The 21,798-nt window shown below is 52.8% G+C and overlaps 1 protein-coding gene across 1 annotated transcript; it reads right to left on the bottom strand.

Annotated features, from left to right (window-relative positions):
* Positions 1–15,018: 15,018 nt before the first annotated feature.
* Positions 15,019–21,293, bottom strand: FAM50A (family with sequence similarity 50 member A). Its single transcript, XM_082610264.1, has 13 exons — positions 21,085–21,293; positions 19,758–19,842; positions 19,560–19,659; positions 19,171–19,316; positions 17,021–17,097; positions 16,844–16,910; positions 16,627–16,688; positions 16,325–16,401; positions 16,043–16,097; positions 15,804–15,852; positions 15,641–15,711; positions 15,436–15,546; positions 15,019–15,325 (listed from the first exon to the last, which is right to left on the bottom strand). Exons 1-13 carry the CDS (start codon positions 21,193–21,195, stop codon positions 15,317–15,319), a joined length of 1,020 nt encoding a protein of 339 aa, XP_082466390.1. The 5' UTR covers positions 21,196–21,293; the 3' UTR covers positions 15,019–15,316.
* Positions 21,294–21,798: the final 505 nt, after the last annotated feature.

Genomic DNA, 21,798 nt, shown 5'->3' with positions numbered 1-21,798 from the left:
CTCCACACCACACACGAATACAGGCCTAAGAATGGGGATGGGACACGTCGGGAGGGAGACCTGGAAAGGCAGAATTTGCAGCCCAAGTGCCCATCCGAAACCTCAGCCTGTAACCGGGAGCCTCGGGCATCACGGGCACACCCAGCCTCTCTGCTACGGCCTTGCCAGCAGAGCCCGAGGGTGGGGACAGACACTCGCAGAGACCCGGCTCTGGCGCCCCCTCCCCAACGCCCCGCGCGGTGCTGCCGGCCCGGCTCGCCCTGCCCCCACCAGGGACACCCCTCCCACCCCGGCAGATCCACGAGGACCCTAGTGGATGGAGGCGCCGCAGCAGTCCTTGCAGGGGCCGCTCCTCCGCCACAAAGGGTCCCCATCGGGTCGGGGGCTAGCCGCGGACGGACCGTCCCTACCGGCGCCGGGCACGAAGGACCAGTCAGGCCGGCGCTCGAGAGACAGGGGCTGGGCCCGACCCCTTAAAGACCGAGCCGAATCCCCGCGCTGCCGGAGCCCAGGGCCGCCGAGCAGGCCGGCCCCGCACAGGCGGCGGGGGATGGAGGCCACCTACCTGTCCCTCCGCCGCCGCTGGCTCCGGGTGGCCGCCCGCCGGCCACGTGGACGCGCCCTCGAGCCCCACACCGCCCCGCTCGCGCGCCCCCGCCGCCGCACCCCTCGCCTTACAACTCGCGCGCCCGCGCCGCCGCCGCCGCCGCCGCCGCCGCCGCCGCCGCCGCCGCCGCCGCCGCCGCCGCCGCCGCCGCCGCCGCCGCCGCCGCCGCCGCCGCCGCCGCCGCCGCCCACACACTGGGCCGGCCCGCGGCCGCCAGGGCCTTTTAAACCCGGACCGTACCACCGCGCCGGGCGGGGGCGCCCAGGGAGGGCCGAGCGGCAGGGCTCGCGGGCGGGGGCCGCCCCTCCCTGGGGCCGGGAGAGGCCCAGTGCTTAGCCCGGGCCCCCGTGAGCGGCCCGGGTCCCCGCCCAGCGAGCCGACCCCCCTCGCGCAATGGCCGCGTCCTCGGCGCGCGCCTCTCCCCCGCCACCCCCGCCCCGGCCCGCCGCCTCCCACAACCCTGGGACCCGCGCGCGCCCGCGCCACACACCCCCTAGGGCCCGGGGCGCGCGCAGACCCCGCCCCGGCGCTCGGAGGCGCGCCCGGGGCCACCTGCCGCCGGTGCGCGGCCTCCCGTGTTCCAGCCCTTAGGGCGCACACCAGCCGGGGACTCGCGGTCCTGGCTCAGGACACTCTCCCCTTGACGGTCCTTAATCCAGAGGGCCCGCGGCTAATAACATGCAGATGCCCAGCATGAGGACTTGAGGCTGTCGGCCATTTACACCTGGCCCCTTCCCCAGCCAGCCACCGCGGCCCCGAATCGGAGGTTTTCATTCCCTTGGTTTCCTTTTCCTTTTCTTTTTAAACAGCTTTATTGGCCTATAATTCATCTGTCATGTAAGTCACTCATGTAAAGTGTAACATTCAATGACTTTTAGTATATTCACAAAGTTGTGCAACCATCCCCACTACCAGATTCCAAAACGCTCTCATCAGCCCTGAAGCAAGCCCCCATATACCCCTTAGCAGTCCTCCCAGTCTGCCCCATATGAATTTTAGGATGCGCTTGTCAGTTTCTGCAAAAAAGCCAGCAAGAGTTTGATAGGGATTGACTTGAAGCTGTAAATCAACGGGAGAGCGTCACCATCTTAACAAGATCCTTCCCATCCATGAGCATGGGATGTGACGATTAACTTTATGTGTGTTAACTTCAACTTGGCTAGGCTGTAGTCTGCAGTTGTTTCATCAAACTCTCATCTAAGTGTTGCTGTGAAGGAATTTTGTAGGTGTGGCCAACATCGACAATCGGTTGACTTTAAGGAAAGATTACCCTCCATAATGTGGGTGAGTCTCATCCACTCAGTTGAAGGCCTTATAAGCAAAAACTGAGCTTTCCAGGAGAAATAGATATTCTGCCTCAAGACTGTAATGTAGAAGTCCTGCCTGAGGTTGCAGCTTGCCGACCTGCCCTACAAATTTTAGACTTGCCACCTTGCCAGCCCTCAACAATCTCATGAGCTAATTCCTCAAAATAAATCGTGTGTGTGTGTGTGTGTATCCTGTTCTGTTACTCTGGAGAACCCTAACTAAATAAATATTTTTCCATTTATTCAGGTTTTCTTTATTGTCTTTCAATGACATTGTCTAGTTTACAGTGTACAAGTCTTGCATTCCTACTGTTAAATTCATTTCTAAGTATTTTATTCTTTATAATGCTACTGTAAACAAAATTGTTTATTGCTACGGTATAGAAGTACAATTGATTTTTTTTGTGTGTGGTACGCAGGCCTCTCACTGATGTGGCCTCTCCCGTTGCGGAGCACAGACTCCGGACACGCAGGCTCAGCAGCCACGGCTCACGGGCCCAGCCGCTCCGCGGCATGTGGGATCTTCCCGGACCAGGGCACGAACCCGCGTCCCCTGCATCGGCAGGCGGACTCTCAACCACTGCGCCACCAGGGAAGCCCTACAATTGACTTTTTTGTGTAATGGTCTTTGTTCCTGCAACTTTGCTGAACTCATTTATTAGCTCTAATATATTTTTTAGAAGATTTATTAGGATTTTGCATATACAAAATTATGTCATCTGAGAATAGAGATAGTTTTACTTCTTCCTTTCCAATCTGGATGCCTTTTATTTCATTGTGTTGCCTAATTGCCCTGGCTACACCCTCCAGTCAATGTTGGATAGAAGCGGTAGCTTTCTTTTTAACTTTATAATTTGAAATTATTTCAGACTTACAAAAAAGCTGTAAGAATAGTACAGAAAGCTCCCATGTACCCTTAACCCACATTCACCAAGAGTTCATATTTTGTTCCACTTGCTTTCTCATTCTCTCTCTCCCTCTCACTTGTGGGTGCATATGTATTTATTATATATAAAAATAATATTTTTATCAATATGTGTAAGTAAGTTGCATACAGCTTACCCCTTTACCCCTAAATACTTCACTCTGTATTTCATAACCACAGCATAATTACTGTATAATTATTATAGACTCTTACATAACCAAAGTATAACTGTCAACATCAGAAATGTTCATGTTAATACGATAATATTATTTTATCTAAGGTCTTATTCGAATTTCACCACTTGTCCTCATGATGTTTTTTTCTGATCCAGGATCCAGTCTAGGATCCCAAGTGGCATTCGTTCTCATGTCTCTTTGGTTCCCTTTCATCTGGAACATTCCTCTGCTTTTCTTGGCCTTTCATGACATGGACATTTTTGAAGAGTGCAGGCCAGGTGTTTGGCGGAACATCCTCAGGTTGGATTTGTCCAATGTTTTCTCAGGGTGCGATTTGGCTTGTGTGGTATTGGGTGGCTACCAGGCCCTTTCTGTGCTTCTTTTCAGGAGGCAAGTGTTATTGTTTTGTCCCTTCACTGTCATGTTAACTTTAAGCATTTGGTTAAGGTGGCTACTGCCAGCTTCTCAAGTGGACAGTTATTATTTTTCCCTTTGTAACTAAAAAGTAGGTTGTAGGAAGATACTTTGAAACTAGGTGAATATTCTGTTCTTTATCAAAATGTTACCAGTCATTGGGCTTCCCTGGTGGTGCAGTGGTTAAGAGTCCACCTGCCGAGGCAGGGGACACGGGTTCGTGCCCCGGTCCGGGAAGATCCCACATGCTGCGGAGCGGCCGGACCCGTGAGCCATGGCCGCTGAGCCTGCACGCCTGGAGCCTGTGCTCCACAACGGGAGAGGCCACAACAGTGAGAGGCCCACGTACCGCAGGAAGAAAAATGTTACCAGTCATTGATAATTCTTGCCTAAATCAGTGATTACTCTGATGGTTACAATACAGTGATTCTTTTCCCTCCATGACCCCTCCTACATTTATTCATTGGCATTCTCCTGTCAGGAAGAGCTCCTCTGTTCATCTATCTATATATTCATTATCAGTGTGGACTCGGGGATGTGGATTTTATTCGATGGACTGTAATCCATTATTGTTTTTTTGTTTTGTTTTTGTTTTTTTGGCCGCGCCACGCATGGGATCTTAGTTCCCAGACCAGGGATCGAACCCACATCCCCTGCATTGGAAGATGGATTCTTAACCACTGAACCACCAGGGAAGTCCCTTGGGTAGCTTTTTAAAAAAAATTTCCCTTTATGGGAGTTCCCTGGTGGCCTAGTGGTTAGGCTTTCACTGCCGTGGCCCGGGTTCAATCTCTGGTCGGGGAACTGAGACCCCACAAGCCAAGCAGAGCATGGCCAAAAAAGAAAAATCTTTCCTTTTAATATAGCTATGTTATTCATTTGAAATACACTTGGGAGAATTTGTTTGTATTCAGTTTTAGCTTTTCCCCCATCCTGTTGATTTTTTTTTTTTAGTATGTAGAATAGCAACATGTGTCCAGAAATCAAAACTACATCAGAAGAGACATCCAGAGGAGCATCACTCCCTCTCGTATCCCTATCACCCAGTTCCCTCCTACCCCTTTAGGTAACCAGTTTCATTAGTTGCCTTCTTTTCCTTTTTTCTTTTAAAATGAGCTTTATTGGGGTATAATTTACAGACAATAAATGACCCCACTTTAAGGGTACAGTTCAATGAGTTTTGACAAATGCATACCCCTTTTAACCACTCTCCAGTCAAGATACAGGCCATTTCCATCAGCCCAGAGGCCCCTCTGGGTTCCCTCTGCAGCCAGTGCCCCTCCGCCCAGCCCCAGGTGGCTGCCCATCTGCTTGCTGTCACCATGAAGATGGTGAGCATCTTTTCACTTGCTATTGCCATTATTTTTTTCCTTTTTTAAAAAAAAAAATTATTGGAGTATAATTGATTTACAGTGTTGTGTTGCTATTGCCATTCTTTTTCATATTTTGTGACACTGTGTATTCAAATCTTTTGCCTGTTTTTTTGTTTCTCATTCGGCCACATGCACAGGGCATGCAGGATCTTAGTGCCCTGACCAGGGATCGAACCTGCGCCCCCTGGCAGTGGAAGCGCAGAGTCCTAACCACTGGACCACCAGGGAAGTCCCTTTTGCCTGTTTTTTAAAATTAGGATGTTTATCTCATTTTTATTGATTTGCAGGAGTTTACGTGTGTGTGTGTGTGTGTGTGCGCGCGCGCGCGCGCGCGCGCGCACACGTGCATGCAAAACATATTCTGGATACAAGCCCTCTGTCATAAAAATATTTTCTTTTCTCCAAGCCAGTGGCTTGTCTTTTCATTTTCATAATGGTATCTTTTAAAGAACAAAAGTTTGGATTTTTGATGAAGTCTAATTTATCAATTTTTCCTTTTATGATTGTTTTTTGTCTCCTAAGAAAACTTTACATAGACCAAGGTCACAAAGGTTTTCCCCCATGTTTTATTTATATATAGTTTTAGCTTTTACTTTTAGGTCTACAACCCATGTCAAGTTCATTTTTCTGTGTGGTCTAAGTAAGGCGTAGAAGTTTCCTGTGGCTGTTGTAACAAAGTTCCACAAACTGAGTAGCTAAAACAATGGACATTTCTTCTCACCTTTTAAGACGATAAAAATATTCTGGGAGTGGATAGAGGTGATGGTTGCACAACACTGCAAATATACTCAATGCCCCTGAAATGTGCATTTTTAAATGGTTAATGGTTATTTTTATGTTACGTGAATTTTTCCTCAGCTGAAAAAAATTGAAAATAAAAAACAAAATCCCACAGTGAGAGACCACATGTGCCATTTCAGGTTGCATATGTCCCCCACCCCCTTGAGGAGTGACAGTGCACTGTGTGTGAAGCCTGGGAGCCAGGACTCTCACCTGGTGGTAGTGCTGCAAAATGGGAGGGGCCGGGGGGGGAGTCTGCCACTGTCTGGAAAATTAATTATGCCTTCCCTGGCAGTCCAGTGGTTAGGACTTGGCACTTCCACTGCAGGGGCACAGGTTCCATCCCTGGCTGGGGAACTAAGATCCCCCAGGCCACATGGCTCGGCCAAAAAGTTTTAAAAAGATTTAAAACAGAGGAGGCTCTGTATGCACAGATCTGGAGAGACATGTAGGCTACTGCGGGATGTATTGTTAAGCGACGAACGCAGATGCTTTGTTGGGGCAACTGGACCCGGAGGGTGAAGAGCTTGCCCCTGCCCCTCCCGCTCATTCCCGGCACTGCCTCTCTGACCTTTCCTCCCTTCCTCACCTTCCCCTCTCTCTTTCCCTCCCTTCCACCCCACTCACCTCCAGCATGCCTGCCTGTGTCGCCACACCTGCCCTTCTCACCGCCTAGCCCACCCCCCGCAAACACTACTCCCCAGAAGCCTTGGTGACCACTCACTGGCCTCGGTGACCTCGTGTAGTTCTAGAGCATCAGATAATACCTGTCCCAGCAGCCCCCAACTTTCCTCTGCGGCCCCCGGACCTCTCCCCTACACTCCACACTCACATGAGTTCAAGGTCCCGAGGAGAGGGCCCCCAGCACTTTAGTGCCCCTCCTGGCAGGAGTGCTGGCCTGCGCTGGCCTCCAGGCTGGAAGTAGGGAGCCCAAGACTGCCAAGCAGAAAGCTGGCCCTGCCGCAGCCCTTTCTTAGGATAAGGGGCTCCTCCCTTGGGCCCCGCCAACCATGGTGTCTTTTCCATCCCTCCACTGGCCACAGGGAAGGGGGTGTCCTCCCCTGACAGTCTCCCTGCCCCCTTGACCCTGACCCCAGACATCTCCCTTCTTCCCAGCCTGACTTCCCAGCAACTTAGGGCTGTTTCTAAAAACCAGCTCCTTCCCTGACAGGACCCAAGATTGGGCCTCAAGGGGCTTGTTTTCCAGAAGCTGCCAGGCCAAAGGCGGCTCCCTCAAATAATGCAGTCCTGGGTGAGCTGGCTGAGGGAGAGGGAGCCTGCTCTTCTGGTGACTTCTCAAAGGGGGCAGGAGGGGGTTGGCGCAGGCCAGAGGATCCCCTCCCCAGGGTTCCCGGAACCCAGCAGAAAGCCCCATCGACTTGCTCAGAGTTGTTCCCCACATCCAGGACTTAGGGTCAGGCCTGGCCACCCCTCCGTGCTATGCCCCAGGTGCCCAGGCCTATTCTACCCTCCTGCCTCCTCCAAGTGACCCTGGATGGCCCCGCCCCAGACACAGGGTAAGGAAGCCCAAGTGACAGCTCCTAGCTGCCAGATGGGCCTCCCCAGGCCACGGCTGAGCAGGACAGAGGGCCCTGCCACAGAGGAAGAAGGCACAAGAGCCTGTGCACCCGGCAAAGCCCACCACCACCGTCAGATCTGCACACTGGCCAGGGAAGTGGGGGCGGACCCAGAGCTGAGACGCTCCCTGCCGACTGGGGTCCGTCCCCTGTCCCCTCTGCCGGGTCTCAGGCAAGAGGAATAAGGGGGGAGCAGGGGTGGTGAGCTTACCTTCCTCAGCCTCCCGGGGCTGGGCCCAGGGGAACCAGGGGAGCTGGCCGCCAAGGCGGGGCAGGAGGCAGGAGCGTACACCCCCAAGACAAGTTCCCCCCTTGGGGCCGTGACAGCGACCAGCCCCAGGGCAGCCTGAGCAGAGCTGGCCGTGGGTGGGGTGGGCAAGCAGTGAGTACAGGGCATCCACAGCGGCCTTCCCGTGTCCAGACTGGGGAGAGATGCTGTGACAGGGATACAGGGTGGCTGGGAGCCACAGGACAGCCATGTCCCTTATGGAACGGGCAGCTAGGAGACACAAAGGAGCCCAAAGCCCTGGGCGGGAAGCATGGGGAGGAATGCCCTTCCTACCCACGTAGGTGCCGCGGTGGGGACGAGCTGGGCCTGCTGAGGCCCCCGTGCACGCCAAATACCCCTTCCACCCTTCCACCTGCCAAACACACACTTTCTTGCAAGACAGAGAGCAGAGATATTGTATAATTCCGTTTATGTGAAACTTCCAGAACAGGAAACTTCATACAGACAGAAAGTAAACTAGGGGGTGCGAGGGGCTGGGGGGCGACTGCTAATGGACGTGGGGTCTCCTTTAACGGTGATTCACAACACTATGAATGTACTAAGTACCCCTGGATGGTACACTTTCAAACGGTCACAACGGTGAATTTTATGTTATGTGAATTTTAGCTCAATAAAAAAAAAATCTTTAAAATAAAACGCACAAGAAGATGGCGGAAGAGTAAGACGCGGAGATCACCTTCCTCCCCACAGATACACCAGAAATACAGCTACACGTGGAACAACTCCTACAGAACACCTACTGAACGCTGGCAGAAGACCTCAGACCTCCCAAAAGGCAAGAAACTCCCCACGTACCTGGGTAGGGCAAAGCGGAGAGATTACCACACAGAAGATCGGTGCCAACCGGCACTCACCAGCCCGAGAGGCTTGTCTGCTCGCCCACCGGGGTGGGCGGCGCTGGGAGCTGAGGCTCGGGCTTCAGTCGGAGCACAGGGAGAGGACTGGGGCTGGCGGCGTGAACACAGCCTGAAGGGGCTAATGTGCCACAGGTAGCGGGGAGGGAGTCCGGGAAAAAGTCTGGACCTGCTGAAGAGGCAAGAGACTATTTCTTCCCTCTTTGTTTCCTGGTGCATGAGGAGAGGGGATTAAGAGCGCTGCTTAGGGCCTCCCTGGTGGCGCAGTGGTTGAGAGTCCGCCTGCCAATGCAGGGGATACGGGTTCGTGCCCCGGTCTGGGAGGATCCCATATGCCGCGGAGCGGCTGGGCCCGTGAGCCATGGCCGCTGGGCCTGCGCATCCGGAGCCTGTGCTCCGCAACGGGGGAGGCCACAACAGTGAGAGGCCCGCATACCGCAAAAAGAAAAAAAAAAAAAAAAAAAAAAAAAAAAAGAGCGCTGCTTAAAGGAGCTCCAGAGACGGGCGTGAGCCGCGGCTAAAAGCGCAGATCCCAGAGACGGGCGTGGGACGCTGGGGCTGCTGCTGCCGCCTCCAAGAGGCCTGTGTGCAAGCGCAGGTCACCGTCCACGCCCCCCTTCCGGGGAGCCTGTGCACCCCGTCACTGCCGGGGTCCCGGGATCCAGGGACGGCTTCCCTGGGAGAACGCACGGCGCGCCTAGGGCTGGTGCAACGTCACGCCGGCCTCTGCCGCTGCAGGCTCGCCCCGCATTCCGTGCCCCTCCCTCCCTCCCAGCCTGAGTGAGCCAGAGCCCCCAAGTGGCTACTCCTTTAACCCTGTCCTGTCTGAGCGAAGAACAGACGCCCTCCGCCCTCCAGCGACCTACACGGAGAGGCGGGGCCAAATCCAAAGCTGAGCCCCGGGAGCTGTGAGAACAAAGAAGAGAAAGGGAAATCTCTCCCAGCAGCCTCAGAAGCAGCGGATTAAAGCTCCACAATCAACATGATGTACCCTGCATCTGTGGAATACATGAATAGACAACGAATCATCCCAAATTGAGGAGCCAGGAGTCAGTGCTGTGCCTCTGAGGTGGGAGAGCCAACTTCAGGACACTGGTCCACAAGAGACCTCCCAGCTCCACATAATATCAAACGGCGAAAATCTTCCAGATCTCCATCTCAACACCAGCACCCAGCTTCACTCAACGACCAGCAAGCTACAGTGCTGGCCACCCTATGCCAAACAACTAGCAAGACAGGAACACAATGCCACCCATTAGCAGAAAGGCTGTCTAAAATCATAAAAAGTCCACAGACACCCCAAAACACACCACCAGACGTGGACCTGCCCACCAGAAAGACAAGATCCAGCCTCAACCACCAGAACACAGGCACTAGTCCCCTCCACCAGGAAGCCTACACAACCCACTGAACCAACCTTAGCCACTGGGGACAGACACCAAAAACAATGGGAACTACGAACCTGCAGCCTGCAAAATGGAGACCCCAAACACAGTAAGATAAGCAAAATGAGAAGACAGAAAAACACACAGCAGGAGAAGGAGCAAGATAAAAACCCACCAGACCAAACAAATGAAGAGGAAATAGGCAGTCTACCTGAAAAAGAATTCAGAATAATGATAGTAAAGATGATCCAAAATCTTGGAAATAGAATAGACAAAATGCAAGAAACAGTTAACAAGGACCTAGAAGAACTAAAGATGAATCAAGCAATGATTAAAAACACAGTAAATGAAATGAAAAATACTCTAGATGGGATCAACAGCAGAATAACTGAGGCAGAAGAACGGATAAGTGACGTGGAAGATAAAATAGTGGAAATAACTACTGCAGAGCAGAAGAAAGAAAAAAGAATGAAAAGAACTGAGGACAGTCTCAGAGACCTCTGGGACATTAAACGCACCAAAATTCGAATTATAGGGGTTCCAGAAGAAGAAGAGAAAAAGAAAGGCACTGAGAAAATATTTGAAGAGATTATACTTGAAAACTTCCCTAATATGGGAAAGGAGATAGTCAGTCAAGTCCAGGAGGCACAGAGTCCCATACAGGATAAATCCAAGGAGAAATATGCCAAGACACATATTAATCAAACTGTCAAAAATTAAATACAAAGAAAACATTAAAAGCAGCAACAAATAACACACAAGGGAATCCCCATAAGGTTAACAGCTGATCTTTCAGCAGAAACTCTGCAAACCAGAAGGGACTGGCAGGACATATTTAAAGTGATGAAGGAGAAAAACCTGCAACCAAGATTACTCTACCCAGCAAGGATCTCATTCAGATTTGATGGAGAAATTAAAACCTTTACAGACAAGCAAAAGCTGAGAGAGTTCAGCACCACCAAACCAGCTTTACAACAAATGCTAAAGGAACTTCTCTAGGCAAGAAACACAACAGAAGGAAAAGACCTATAATAACGAATCCAAAACAATTAAGAAAATGGGAATAGGAACATACATATCGATAATTACCTTAAATGTAAATGGACTAAATGCTCCCACCAAAAGACACAGATTGGCTGAATGGATACAAAAACAAGACCCATATATATGCTGTCTACAAGAGACCCACTTCAGACCTAGAGACACATACAGACTGAAAGTAAGGGGATGGAAAAAGATATTCCATGCAAATGGAAACCAAAAGAAAGCTGGAGTAGCAATTCTCATATCAGACAAAATAGACTTTAAAGACTATTAGAAGAGACAAAGAAAGACACTACATAATGATCAAGGGATCGATCCAAGAAGAAGATATAACAATTGTAAATATTTATGCACCCAACACAGGAGCACCTCAATACATAAGGCAAATACTAACAGCCATAAAAGGGGAAACCGGGGCTTCCCTGGGGGCGCAGTGGTTGAGAGTCCGCCTGCTGATGCAGGTGACATGGGTTTGTGCCCCGGTCTGGGAAGATCCCACATGCCGCAGAGCGGCTGGGCCCATGAGCCATGGCCGCTGAGCTTGCGCGTCCGGAGCCTGTGCTCCGCAACGGGAGAGGCCACAACAGTGAGAGGCCTGCGTACCGCAAAAAAAAAAAAAAAAAAAAGGGAAATCGACAGTAACACATTCATAGTAGGGGACTTTAACACCCCACTTTCACCAATGGACAGATCATCCAAAATGAAAATAAATAAGGAAACACAAGCTTTAAATGATACATTAAACAAGATGGACTTAATTGATATTTATAGGACATTCCATCCAAAAACAACAGAATACACATTTTTCTCAAGTGCTCATGGAACATTCTCCAGGATAGATCATATCTTGGGTCACAAATCAAGCCTTGGTAAATTTAAGAAGATTGAAATTGTATCAAGTATCTTTTCCGACCACAATGCTATGAGACTAGATATCAATTACAGGAAAAGATCTGTAAAAAATACAAACACATGGAGGCTAAACAATACACTACTTAATAACGAAGTGATCACTGAAGAAGTCAAAGAGGAAATTTAAAAATACCTAGAAACAAATGACAATGGAGACACGACGACCCAAAACCTATGGGATGCAGCAAAAGCAGTTCTAAGAGGGAAGTTTATAGCAATACAATCCCACCTTAAGAAACAGGAAACATCTCGAATAAACAACCTAACCTTGCACCTAAAGCAATTAGAGAAACAAGAACAAAAACACCCCAAAGTTAGCAGAAGGAAGGAAATCATAAAAATCAGATCAGAAATAAATGAAAAAGAAATGAAGGAAATGATAGCAAAGATCAATAAAAGTAAAAGCTGGTTCTTTGAGAAGATAAACAAAATTGATAAACCATTAGCCAGACTCATCAAGAAAAAAAGGGAGAAGACTCAAATCAATAGAATTAGAAATGAAAAAGGAGAAGTAACAACTGACACTGCAGAAATACAAAAGATCATGAGAGATTACTACAAGCAACTCTACGCCAATAAAATGGACAACCTGGAAGAAATGGACAAATCCCTAGGAATGCACAACCTGCCAAGACTGAATCAGGAAGAAATAGAAAATATGAACAGACCAATCACAAGCACTGAAATTGAAACTGTGATAAAAATTCTTCCAACAAACAAAAGCCCAGGACCACATGGCTTCACAGGCGAATTCTATCAAACATTTAGAGAAGAGCTAACACCTATCCTTCTCAAACTCTTCCAAAATATAGCAGAGGGAGGAACACTCCCAAACTCATTCTACGAGGCCACCATCACCGTGATACCAAAACCAGACAAGGATGTCACAAAGAAAGAAAACTACAGGCCAATATCACTGATGAACATAGATGCAAAAATCCTCAACAAAATACTAGCAAACAGAATCCAACAGCACATTAAAAGGATCATACACCATGATCAAGTGGGGTTTATTCCAGGAATGCAAGGATTCTTCAATATACGCAAATCAATCAACGTGATACACCATATTGACAAATTGAAGGAAAAAAACCATATGATCATCTCAATAGATGCAGAGAAAGCTTTTGACAAAATTCAACACCCATTTATGATAAAAACTCTGCAGAAAGTAGGCATAGAGGGAACTTTCCTCAACATAATAAAGGCCATATATGACAAACCCACAGCCAACATTGTCCTCAATGGTGAATAACTAAAACCATTTCCACTAAGATCAGGAACAAGACAAGGTTGCCCACTCTCACCACTCTTATTCAACATAGTTTTGGAAGTTTTAGCCACAGCAATCAGAGAAGAAAAGGAAATAAAAGGAATCCAAATCGGAAAAGAAGAAGTAAAGCTGTCACTGTTTGCAGATGACATGATACTATACATAGAGAATCCTAAAGATGCTACCAGAAAACTACTAGAGCTAATCAATGAATTTGGTAAAGTAGCAGGATACAAAATTAATGCACAGAAATCTCTGGCATTCCTATACACTAATGATGAAAACTCTGAAAGTGAAATCAAGAAAACACTCCCATTTACCATTGCAACAAAAAGAATAAAATATCTAGGAATAAACCTACCTAAGGAGACAAAAGACCTGTATGCAGAAAATTATAAGACACTGATGGACGAAATTAAAGATGATACAAATAGATGGAGAGATATACCATGTTCTTGGATTGGAAGAATCAACATTATGAAAATGACTCTACTACCCAAAGCAATCTACAGATTCAATGCAATCCCTATCAAACTACCACTGGCATTTTTCACAGAACTAGAACAAAAAATTTCACAATTTGTATGGAAACACAAAAGACCCCGAATAACCAAAGCAATCTTGAGAATGAAAAATGGAGCTAGAGGAATCAGGCTCCCTGACTTCAGACTATACTACAAAGCTGCAGTAATCAAGACAGTATGGTACTGGCACAAAAACAGAAATATAGATCAATGGAACAGGATAGAAAGCCCAGAGATAAACCCATGCACATATGGTCACCTTATCTTTGATAAAGGAGGCAGGAACGTACAGTGGAGAAAGGACAGTCTCTTCAATAAGTGGTGCTGGGAAAACTGGACAGGGACATGTAAAAGTATGAGATTAGACCACTCCCTAACACCATACACAAAAATAAGCTCAAAATGGATTAAAGACCTAAATGTAAGGCCAGACACTATCAAACTCTTAGAGGAAAACATAGGCAGAACACTCTTATGACATAAATCACAGCAAGATCCTTTTTGACCCACCTCCTAGAGAAATGGAAATAAAGACAAAAATAAACACATGGGAGCTAATGAAACTTAAAAGCTTTTGCACAGCAAAGGAAACCATAAACAAGACCAAAAGACAACCCTTAGAATGGGAGAAAATATTTGCAAATGAAGCAACTGACAAAGGATTAATCTCCAAAATTTATAAGCAGCTCATGCAGCTCAATAACAAAAAAACAAACCCAATCCAAAAATGGGCAGAAGACCTAAAGAGACATTTCTCCATAGAAGATATACAGACTGCCAACAAACACATGAAAGGATGCTCAACATCTTTACTCATTAGAGAAATGCAAATCAAAACTACAATGAGATATCATCTCACACCAGTGAGAATGGCCATCATCAAAAAATCTAGAAACAATAAATGCTGGAGAGGGTGTGGAAAAAAGGGAACACTCTTGCACTGCTGGTGGGAATGTGAATTGGTACAGCCACTACGGAGAACGGTATGGAGGTTCCTTAAAAAACTACAAATAGAACTACCATACGACCCAGCAATCCCACTACTGGGCATATACCCTGAGAAAACCATAATTCAAAAAGAGTCATGTACCAAAATGTTCATAGCAGCCCTATTTACAATAGCCCAGAGATGGAAACAACCTAAGTGTCCATCATCGGATGAATGGATAAAGATGTGGCACATATATACAATGGAATATTACTCAGCCATAAAATGAAACGAAATTGAGTTATTTGTAATGAGGTGGATGGACCTAGAGTCTGTCATACAGAGTGAAGTAAGTCAGAAAGAGAAAGACAAATACCGTATGCTAACACATATATATGGAATTTAAGGAAAAAAATGTCATGAAGAACATAGGGGTAAGACAGGAATAAAGATACAAACCTACTAGAGAATGGACTTGAGGACACGGGGAGGGGGAAGGGTAAGCTGTGACAAAGCGAAAGAGAGGCATGGACATATATACAGTACCAAACGTAAGGTAGATAGCTAGTGGGAAGCAGCCGCATCACACAGGGAGATCAGCTCGGTGCTTTGTGACCGCCTGGAGGGGTGGGATAGGGAGGGTGGGAGGGAGACGCAAGAGGGAGGGGATATGGGAACATGTGTATATGTATAACTGATTCATTTTGTTATAAAGCAGAAATTAACACACCATTGTTAAGCAATTATACTCCAATTAAAAAAAAAAACGCACAACAGATGCTCCAGCTCTGACGCGTATATCTCTGTCGTAAAAGAAAAAGGCGGTAAACAACAGCGCCAGGGGCAGGGGCTGAGCAGGCCCCGTCACGTCTCGAGAGCGGGGAGCTGGGCGCCCGGAATCCTGGGGCCGCAGGGAGCCGAAAGGGCGGGGGCCGCGCTGCTGCCACATCACCGGATCTGGTGCAGGGCGAGGGGACAGAGAAGGAAAGGCGAGCTGAGCAGGGCCGGGCGGGCCTCCCGCCAGGCAGGCAGGCCAGCTCCCACCCAGCGCTCGAGGGCTTCTGTACCGTGTACTTGTCCCACTTCTTCTCAGGGTCGTAGGGCTCCCAGCGGCTGGCGGGGAAGATGTGCTTGTTCTTCTCGTACCAGCTCCGCAGCACCACCTTGCCTGCGTGTGACTGAGGACGGGAGGAGGGCCGGGCGCTGCGGCTCAGGGCTCAGGGCCACGTGGCTGGACCCCTCCTACCAGCACAGCGCCCCTGCCCACCGTACCTCGTCCTTCTCCACGGTGGCGTCGCTGAGCAGCCGCACATCATCGTGAACGTCGAAATTGAAGAGGGGCCCTGCAGGGACAAGGAGACAAGAGGCCAGGCCCCCTCAGCTGCCGCCCTGTGACACGGGCAAGTGGCCGGGGGGCGGGGCCAGGCGCACTCACCGCTCTTCCCTCGCGCCTTGGTGACGATGAAGTCATAGAAGCTGTGGTGCTAGGAGCAGAGGGCAGGAAAGCGACGGCAGGTGAGCCATCTCGGCCGCCTGCAAGCTGGGCTCCAGCCCTGCCCACCTGAGCCGAAGACCCAGAGCAGGCAGGGCCCCCCTCGAAGCCCCCGGGCGTGCCACGGCCCGAGACCCTCCCCGCAGCCCAGGCGGGGCTGCAGGGACAGAGAAGGGACTCACGTGAGGTATGATTAGGTCCTCCTTGATGTACATGAGCTGCTCCACCCCTGCCGACCTGAGGGAGAAAGGACCAGGAAGCAGGTGGCCAAGGACACCGAGGCACCAGAGCCAGGAGGCGGAGGCCCGCGATGCTGGGAGGGGGATGGGAAAGGGGGCCCGGCCCCCTTCTCAGGAGCGCGGCGCCCAGCGTGCCATGAGCAGCAGCTGCCACCTGGGGTCCCGAGTGCCAGGGCTGAGGCTGCAGACTCTGGCGCACCCCGTCGCACGCCCGCACAGCCCCACCTGAGCTCGCTGAAGTCTTTGCGCAGGATCTCGAGGGCCTTCTGCAGGAACTGCTGCATCGTGTTGCCCTTCTTCATCTGTGTGAGTGACCCGAGAAGAGGCGAGAGGGAAACCGTGCGGGGAAACCAACCGAGGTGTTGGGAACGGAGGACGGAAGCCCGGAACCCTCCTCCCTGCTCCCCCCAAACCCCCAGGGGCCACCCATACCAAGGGATTGACAGCTCCTTCCCACCGAGGCCAAAGGAGGCTGGGCCCGAGGGGCGAGGGGCTTGGGGCGCGGGGTGCAGGCCCCGCAGCGTCACCTTGACTGTACGCCGGTGCCCAGAGCCATCCCAGTAACTGAAGGTGATCTCGATCTCCTCGCCTACAAAACAGAATTGCCGCTTGGCCTCCAGACCCCCGTGTCCACACTCCCTGCCAGCTCCCCGGGGCTCGGGGCACTGCCCGGAGCAGCGCCGGCAGGAGAGCGGCTGTGGCTGCCAGCCCCGGCCGCGTGCGTCCCGCCCCACGAGTGCTCACTCTTGATCTTCTCCTGCTTGGCTTCCCACTCCTGCCGCAGCTCCTCCCGCAGGCGATTCTCCTCCTCCTGGAAGAGAAAGAGGCCAAGGAGGGAGGCCCAGGGCCGCCCAGGGGGCACGCAGGGCCCCACTTCCTGAGCAAAAGCCTCTGCCAGGGTCGGGGGCAGGCCGCCTTTACCTCCCGGTCTCGGTCAGGCAAGAAGCTCGTGTCCACATCTGGGTTCTTCCCCAGTTTCCTCTTCTTTGTGGTGATCTCTGGAGCAAAAGGAAACACAGGGGTCAGCGGCACGACAGCCCTTGCCTGCGGGGCACCCCAGACCTTTGTCACCCAGGCCTCAGCTCAAACGCAACCTCCTTGGAGGCTTCTTGGACTGTCCTGGCCGGGACGCACAGCCCTCTTCACGGCACCTATGGAAACCTTTATGAAAGGCGCCCTCGCCAAGGGCCTTCACCTCGGTCTCCGCTGCCAGCAGCTGAACAGGAGGCTGGTACCTAATTGTTGCCCCATCAGCTGTGACCCGGAGCGCCTCAGGGGACTTAAGGCCTCAGTTCCAGCACCAGAGGGAGCGAAGGTCCTTTGCACCAGAGGGGCAGGACATCCACATCTGACGTCTCATCCACTCTTCACGACAGCCTCAAAAGGTTACAACATTCCTTTTTACCAGGAGACAAAGCTGAAGCCCAAAGTCCCATGGCTGCTACTATCAGAACCCGCAGGGAGGAGGGAAGGAGAGGCCCCACTTGGGCTCAGGCCAGGCCTGCCATTTTGGACTCTGCGACTCACTTTCCCCAATTAGGGCACAAATGAACGAGAACAGTGATTCTTCAACTTGCTGGTCTCGGCACGCTGGACACTCTTACAAGTCACCAAGGACCCCAGAGAGCTCTTGTCCCCGGGGGTTGTAACCACTGACAGTCACCAAATTGGAAATTAAGTCTGGGAACTGCCAAAGACTCGAGAACATGAAAGCATGCATTCTATCAGCTGTCGGAGGGAGGACGGCATGCCATGTCACGTGACCTCTGGAAAAATCCACTGCACGCTCATGAGAGAACAAGAGTGCAAAAGGCCAAGAACGTCTTAGCACAATTATGAAAACGGCTTTGACCTCGCAGACCTCTCGAAAGGGTCTCGGAGACCCCAGGGGTCCCTGGAGCACTCTTTGAGAGCCACCGACCCAGAAGACAAGCCCATACTCCAGGGCAAGGGTTCCAGCGCCTGGACAAGTTACAAAAATTCCACGCCAGCTACCCATGGCCGGGCCCCGGAAACCAAACATCCAGGGGGAGGGAAGCACCCACAAAGCCCCAGTGACACACAGAGAGGTTGAAAGCCTCCCCCCAGACCCGTGCTGTCCCAAAGGTGGCCTCTGCCATACAGATGCGCAGCTCACACCAAACGCAACTGACCTGCCCGTGGGAATATTTTAGATACCAAATATGACTAGACAGTTACTGTGACTAAATAGTAGTGAGACTACCCCAGGGGTCTCCCCCGGGGGGCTGGCAGCCTCTTCCTCCTGACAGCACCGGCCGCTCCCCTCAGAGCGGTCCCAGTGCCATCCCCTGCCTTGGTTCCCCAACACCGATCCCAGGCCACCACATCCTGGCCATCACGCCTTCTAACCCAGCCCAGGCCCGCACTGCATCCTCCCCGGTCCTCACATGTGTCCACTTCTGCCCGCTCTGCTTCTGGGCACGCTCATCTCTTGACTCTACATGCTTCCCCACCCACCTCTCTCTGGGTGCTAATTAGATTCCCCTCACCCTGAAGGCCCAACTCAATTTTCTCCCCTCCCTTGGCCCCGGCGAGACACATGCTTCCCTGTGTGTCTCCTACCAGGACAGGGACGGCGCCCAGCTCCTGTCCGTCTGCCTTGGCCCTGGCCCGGCCGTGAGCGGGTGCCCAGCACGCAGGGGCCCCACGGTGGCCTCAGCCTTCCCGAGTCGTTCCTGTGGCCCCTTGTTCCCTTGGGCAAGGCCTGCACTGTCCAGTGAGCAGCCGCTTACTTTCTGAGGTTGGGTCAATTTACACTGAAATTATTCAAACAGAATTAAGTTTGGTGCCCAGCCACACAAGCCCCACACACCTGCCCAGGGACCGCACAGCTGGTTCCCACTCAGTCGGCCACTGAAAGCCAGCCCCCCACTCAACTTTGCCATGGTGAAGGCTTGGCCCTTTCCCTCCTGCCCCAACTTGTGAGGTCCGGGACCCCGAATATGGCGGGTAGTCAAGGCTGTTGGCAGAGGTGCTTCTTCACTTAAGAGCCAGATGCCAGGACAGAGCTCTGCCGGCGGGACCCGTCCCCGCCCCCAGCCCACCCCCACCTTCCCTCTCCAGCTCCTCGTCGTCCATGGTCGCCTCCTCCTCCTCGTCGCCTGCCTCGTCCTCTTCCTCCAGGATGAAGGACAGGCTGGAGATCTTCCGCTTGGCCTCCTTCTTGCGCTCCTTCTCTCGCAGCTTCTCCAGCTTCCTGCCAAGGCATGGGTGGCTGTCACACATGTCCCCGACCCAGAGCCAACTGTGTGCTCAGTGCGGGTCCCACTCAGCGCAGGCCCAGAGGAGTCCTACTGGCCCGGGGCACTTCAGGTTCATGGGCAGGGCTCTGATGATGAAAAAGGGTCCCCCTCCCCTTCCACGTGCAGGACCAGCCAGACCCGCCCCCAAGCACGAGCTCCATCCGGAGGGGAAGGCTGGCTGGGAGGAGATGACCCACAGCTGCAGCTCCTTCGACTGCTCCTTCTTGGCCAGCTGCTTCTCCCGCTCCTTCACCAGGGCCTCCTGTTTAGCCTTCATGTCGTTCAGGGTCACAAGACCTGCGAGGTGAGGAGACGCGGGGGCAAGAGGCGGTCACCCAGAGTCAGCCGTGCAGCCGGCCTCAGCCCGGGAGTGGGGACACGAGCGCTTTGCTCACCCACGGTGCTGGACTTGAGCTCCGCCTCCACGGCATCGTAGTGCGCAGAGAACTTCTTGTCAATGTTGGATTTCATTATGTTCTCCTGTCCGGGAGGGAAAGCAGCAGTGAGGGCCACCTGCCACCCCACCATGCAAGTGGGGACCTGGGTTCCAGTCCCAGGTGTGTCCCTAGTCTCACTATGATGTGACCTTGGGAAAGACATGTCCCCTTCCCTTGACTGATGGAAGGTTCCACGGGGCTGTGAGAGGCTCTTCCGGTGCCGCGGGAACCAAGTGGAGTTGTTTCCCCGGGCCATCTGCGCTGCTCCGGCCCCTCCACAGGTCCCGCTGGGAACCAGAGCTCACTCAGCGGTCTGGAGCCGTGGGTCCTCCCTGCCGTTGGTGTTCTTCACGCCCAGCTCTTAAGCTGAAGCTCTGGAGACCCAAGGCAAGGAGTGCCAGGAGGGAGCAGAGAGTGGCTGGCGGCCTGGTCCCTCACCGAGCAATGCTGGTCCCTCCTGGCCCCAGATGTTGCCAACAGCGTCCCACGAGGCCTCCTCACTCCAGCCCAGTCCCATCCCACTTGGTACCAAGTAGGTCCCTCTCTGGCCAGCAGCCTCCACAGGACGTGGCCAGCAGAGAAATGTACCTCCGTCCCGCCACTGAGTTCGCACTGAGACAGTGGGGCTGGGGCACAAGTGTAAACCGAGGCAGCACTGGGCCGCAGCATGCAGCCACTTCCTTGGGCCCGGCTGCCACAGTACCTAAGGCCTGCCCTCCCCTTGCGCCGAGTCCCTGCTCTTCCACCGACTCTCCCCCAAAGGCCTAAGTGGAGGGCTCCTTCCTTCCTGACGGCCCACTGCCACTGGCCACTCACTGAAGCCCTTAGTGAACCGCAAGCACCCCAGACCTTCCTGCCTGCGTTTGTCCCGTGAAAAGGGCTCCAGAATGAGTCCGGTGGATTGGCTGGGGCCCACCCTTCCTGATATCCATTGGCTCTGAGCCTGACTCTCAGGGCTGAAGGGCCAAAGAATACTCTGTGCCCTCGAGAGTCGCCCCAATGCGAAAAATGTAACCACTGAGTGTGGCTCCTTCCTGCTGGAGGCTTGTCACAACCCACCTCCTCTCAGCCTTCTGCGCCCATTTTACAGATGAACAGACTGTCGCCGGCTCATTTCCGCCCCTTGCTAGAGATCAGCGAGCAAGGGTCCCACCCCCACTCGCCGCCCGGGCTCTGCTCCCGCTCCCCGGGTCTCCCCGGGGCCCCGCGCGACCCCGGGCAGCGGGAGCAGAGCGCAGGGGGCGGGCCGCGCGCATGCCCCGAGGCGCCCCGGCCCGGCCCGCACCTCCGCGATCCTCTGCTTCATCTGCTCCATCTGCTCACGCTGCTTCTCCCGCTTCTTCATCAGGTGCATGGCGCGGCCCGCCTCGCTCGCGGCACCCTTGTACTGAGCCATGGCGGCGGCGACAGCGACAGCGACAGCGGTCCGGCCGAGTCTCACGGGCTGCGGCGGCTGTGGAAGCGGCCGTGCAATGAACTGACTCCAGCGCCGTGACGTCGGCTACCGGGCGACTCGCTGCCACCGCGCCCCGCCCCCGGCACATGACTGCGCGCCGCCCAGCCCCGCCCCGCTAGCGGCCCCGCCCCGCCGGCCGCCGGAAGCTGGACGCCGGTCCCTTTCTTTATAGGTTCCCCGTCAGTTCCTCAACAATAACCGCCGGTACGAGGCTGGGTCCGCAGTCCTGCTTCCCTCTGGCTGACCCCAAGGCTGGGCCCCCGGGCCATTCACTTCCTCGATGTTGATCTCAGCCTAAGGGCAGATCCCAATCCCCCCGCTGCCTCCCTGCCTGAGGGAGTCCCGGTTCCCCCTGCTTCCTTGGCTTTGACTCTCCTCCCAAGACTGGGCCCCAGCCCCGCGTTTCCCCAGGCCATGAGGCTGGGCCTGCGCTTCTGCTTCCTCCCCTTCAGCCCCCACCCCAGGCCAGACCCCTCTCCCTGGATTCCTCTCACATTGACCCCTTGGGCAGGGTTATGTGACCTGTTTCCTCTGTATAGGCCC

Source organism: Mesoplodon mirus (genome assembly GCF_964341445.2).
Source record: "Mesoplodon mirus genome assembly, chromosome: X".
Taxonomy (NCBI): Eukaryota; Metazoa; Chordata; class Mammalia; order Artiodactyla; family Ziphiidae; genus Mesoplodon; species Mesoplodon mirus.
Note: the sequence above shows the minus strand (reverse complement) of the source record. Positions and strands in the feature narration are given on the sequence as shown.

Bases quoted from the DNA above. Each gene is read 5' to 3' on its own strand.
- FAM50A (XM_082610264.1), bottom strand. From the start codon at position 21,195: ATGGCTCAGTACAAGGGTGCCGCGAGCGAGGCGGGCCGCGCCATGCAC. The intron at 19,317-19,559 runs GTGGGTCATCTC...ATGCCTTGGCAG, and splicing joins CAGTCGAAGGAGCTGCAGCT to GAAGCTGGAGAAGCTGCGAG. The intron at 16,689-16,843 runs GTGAGCACTCGT...TCTGTTTTGTAG, and splicing joins CAAGCAGGAGAAGATCAAGA to GCGAGGAGATCGAGATCACC.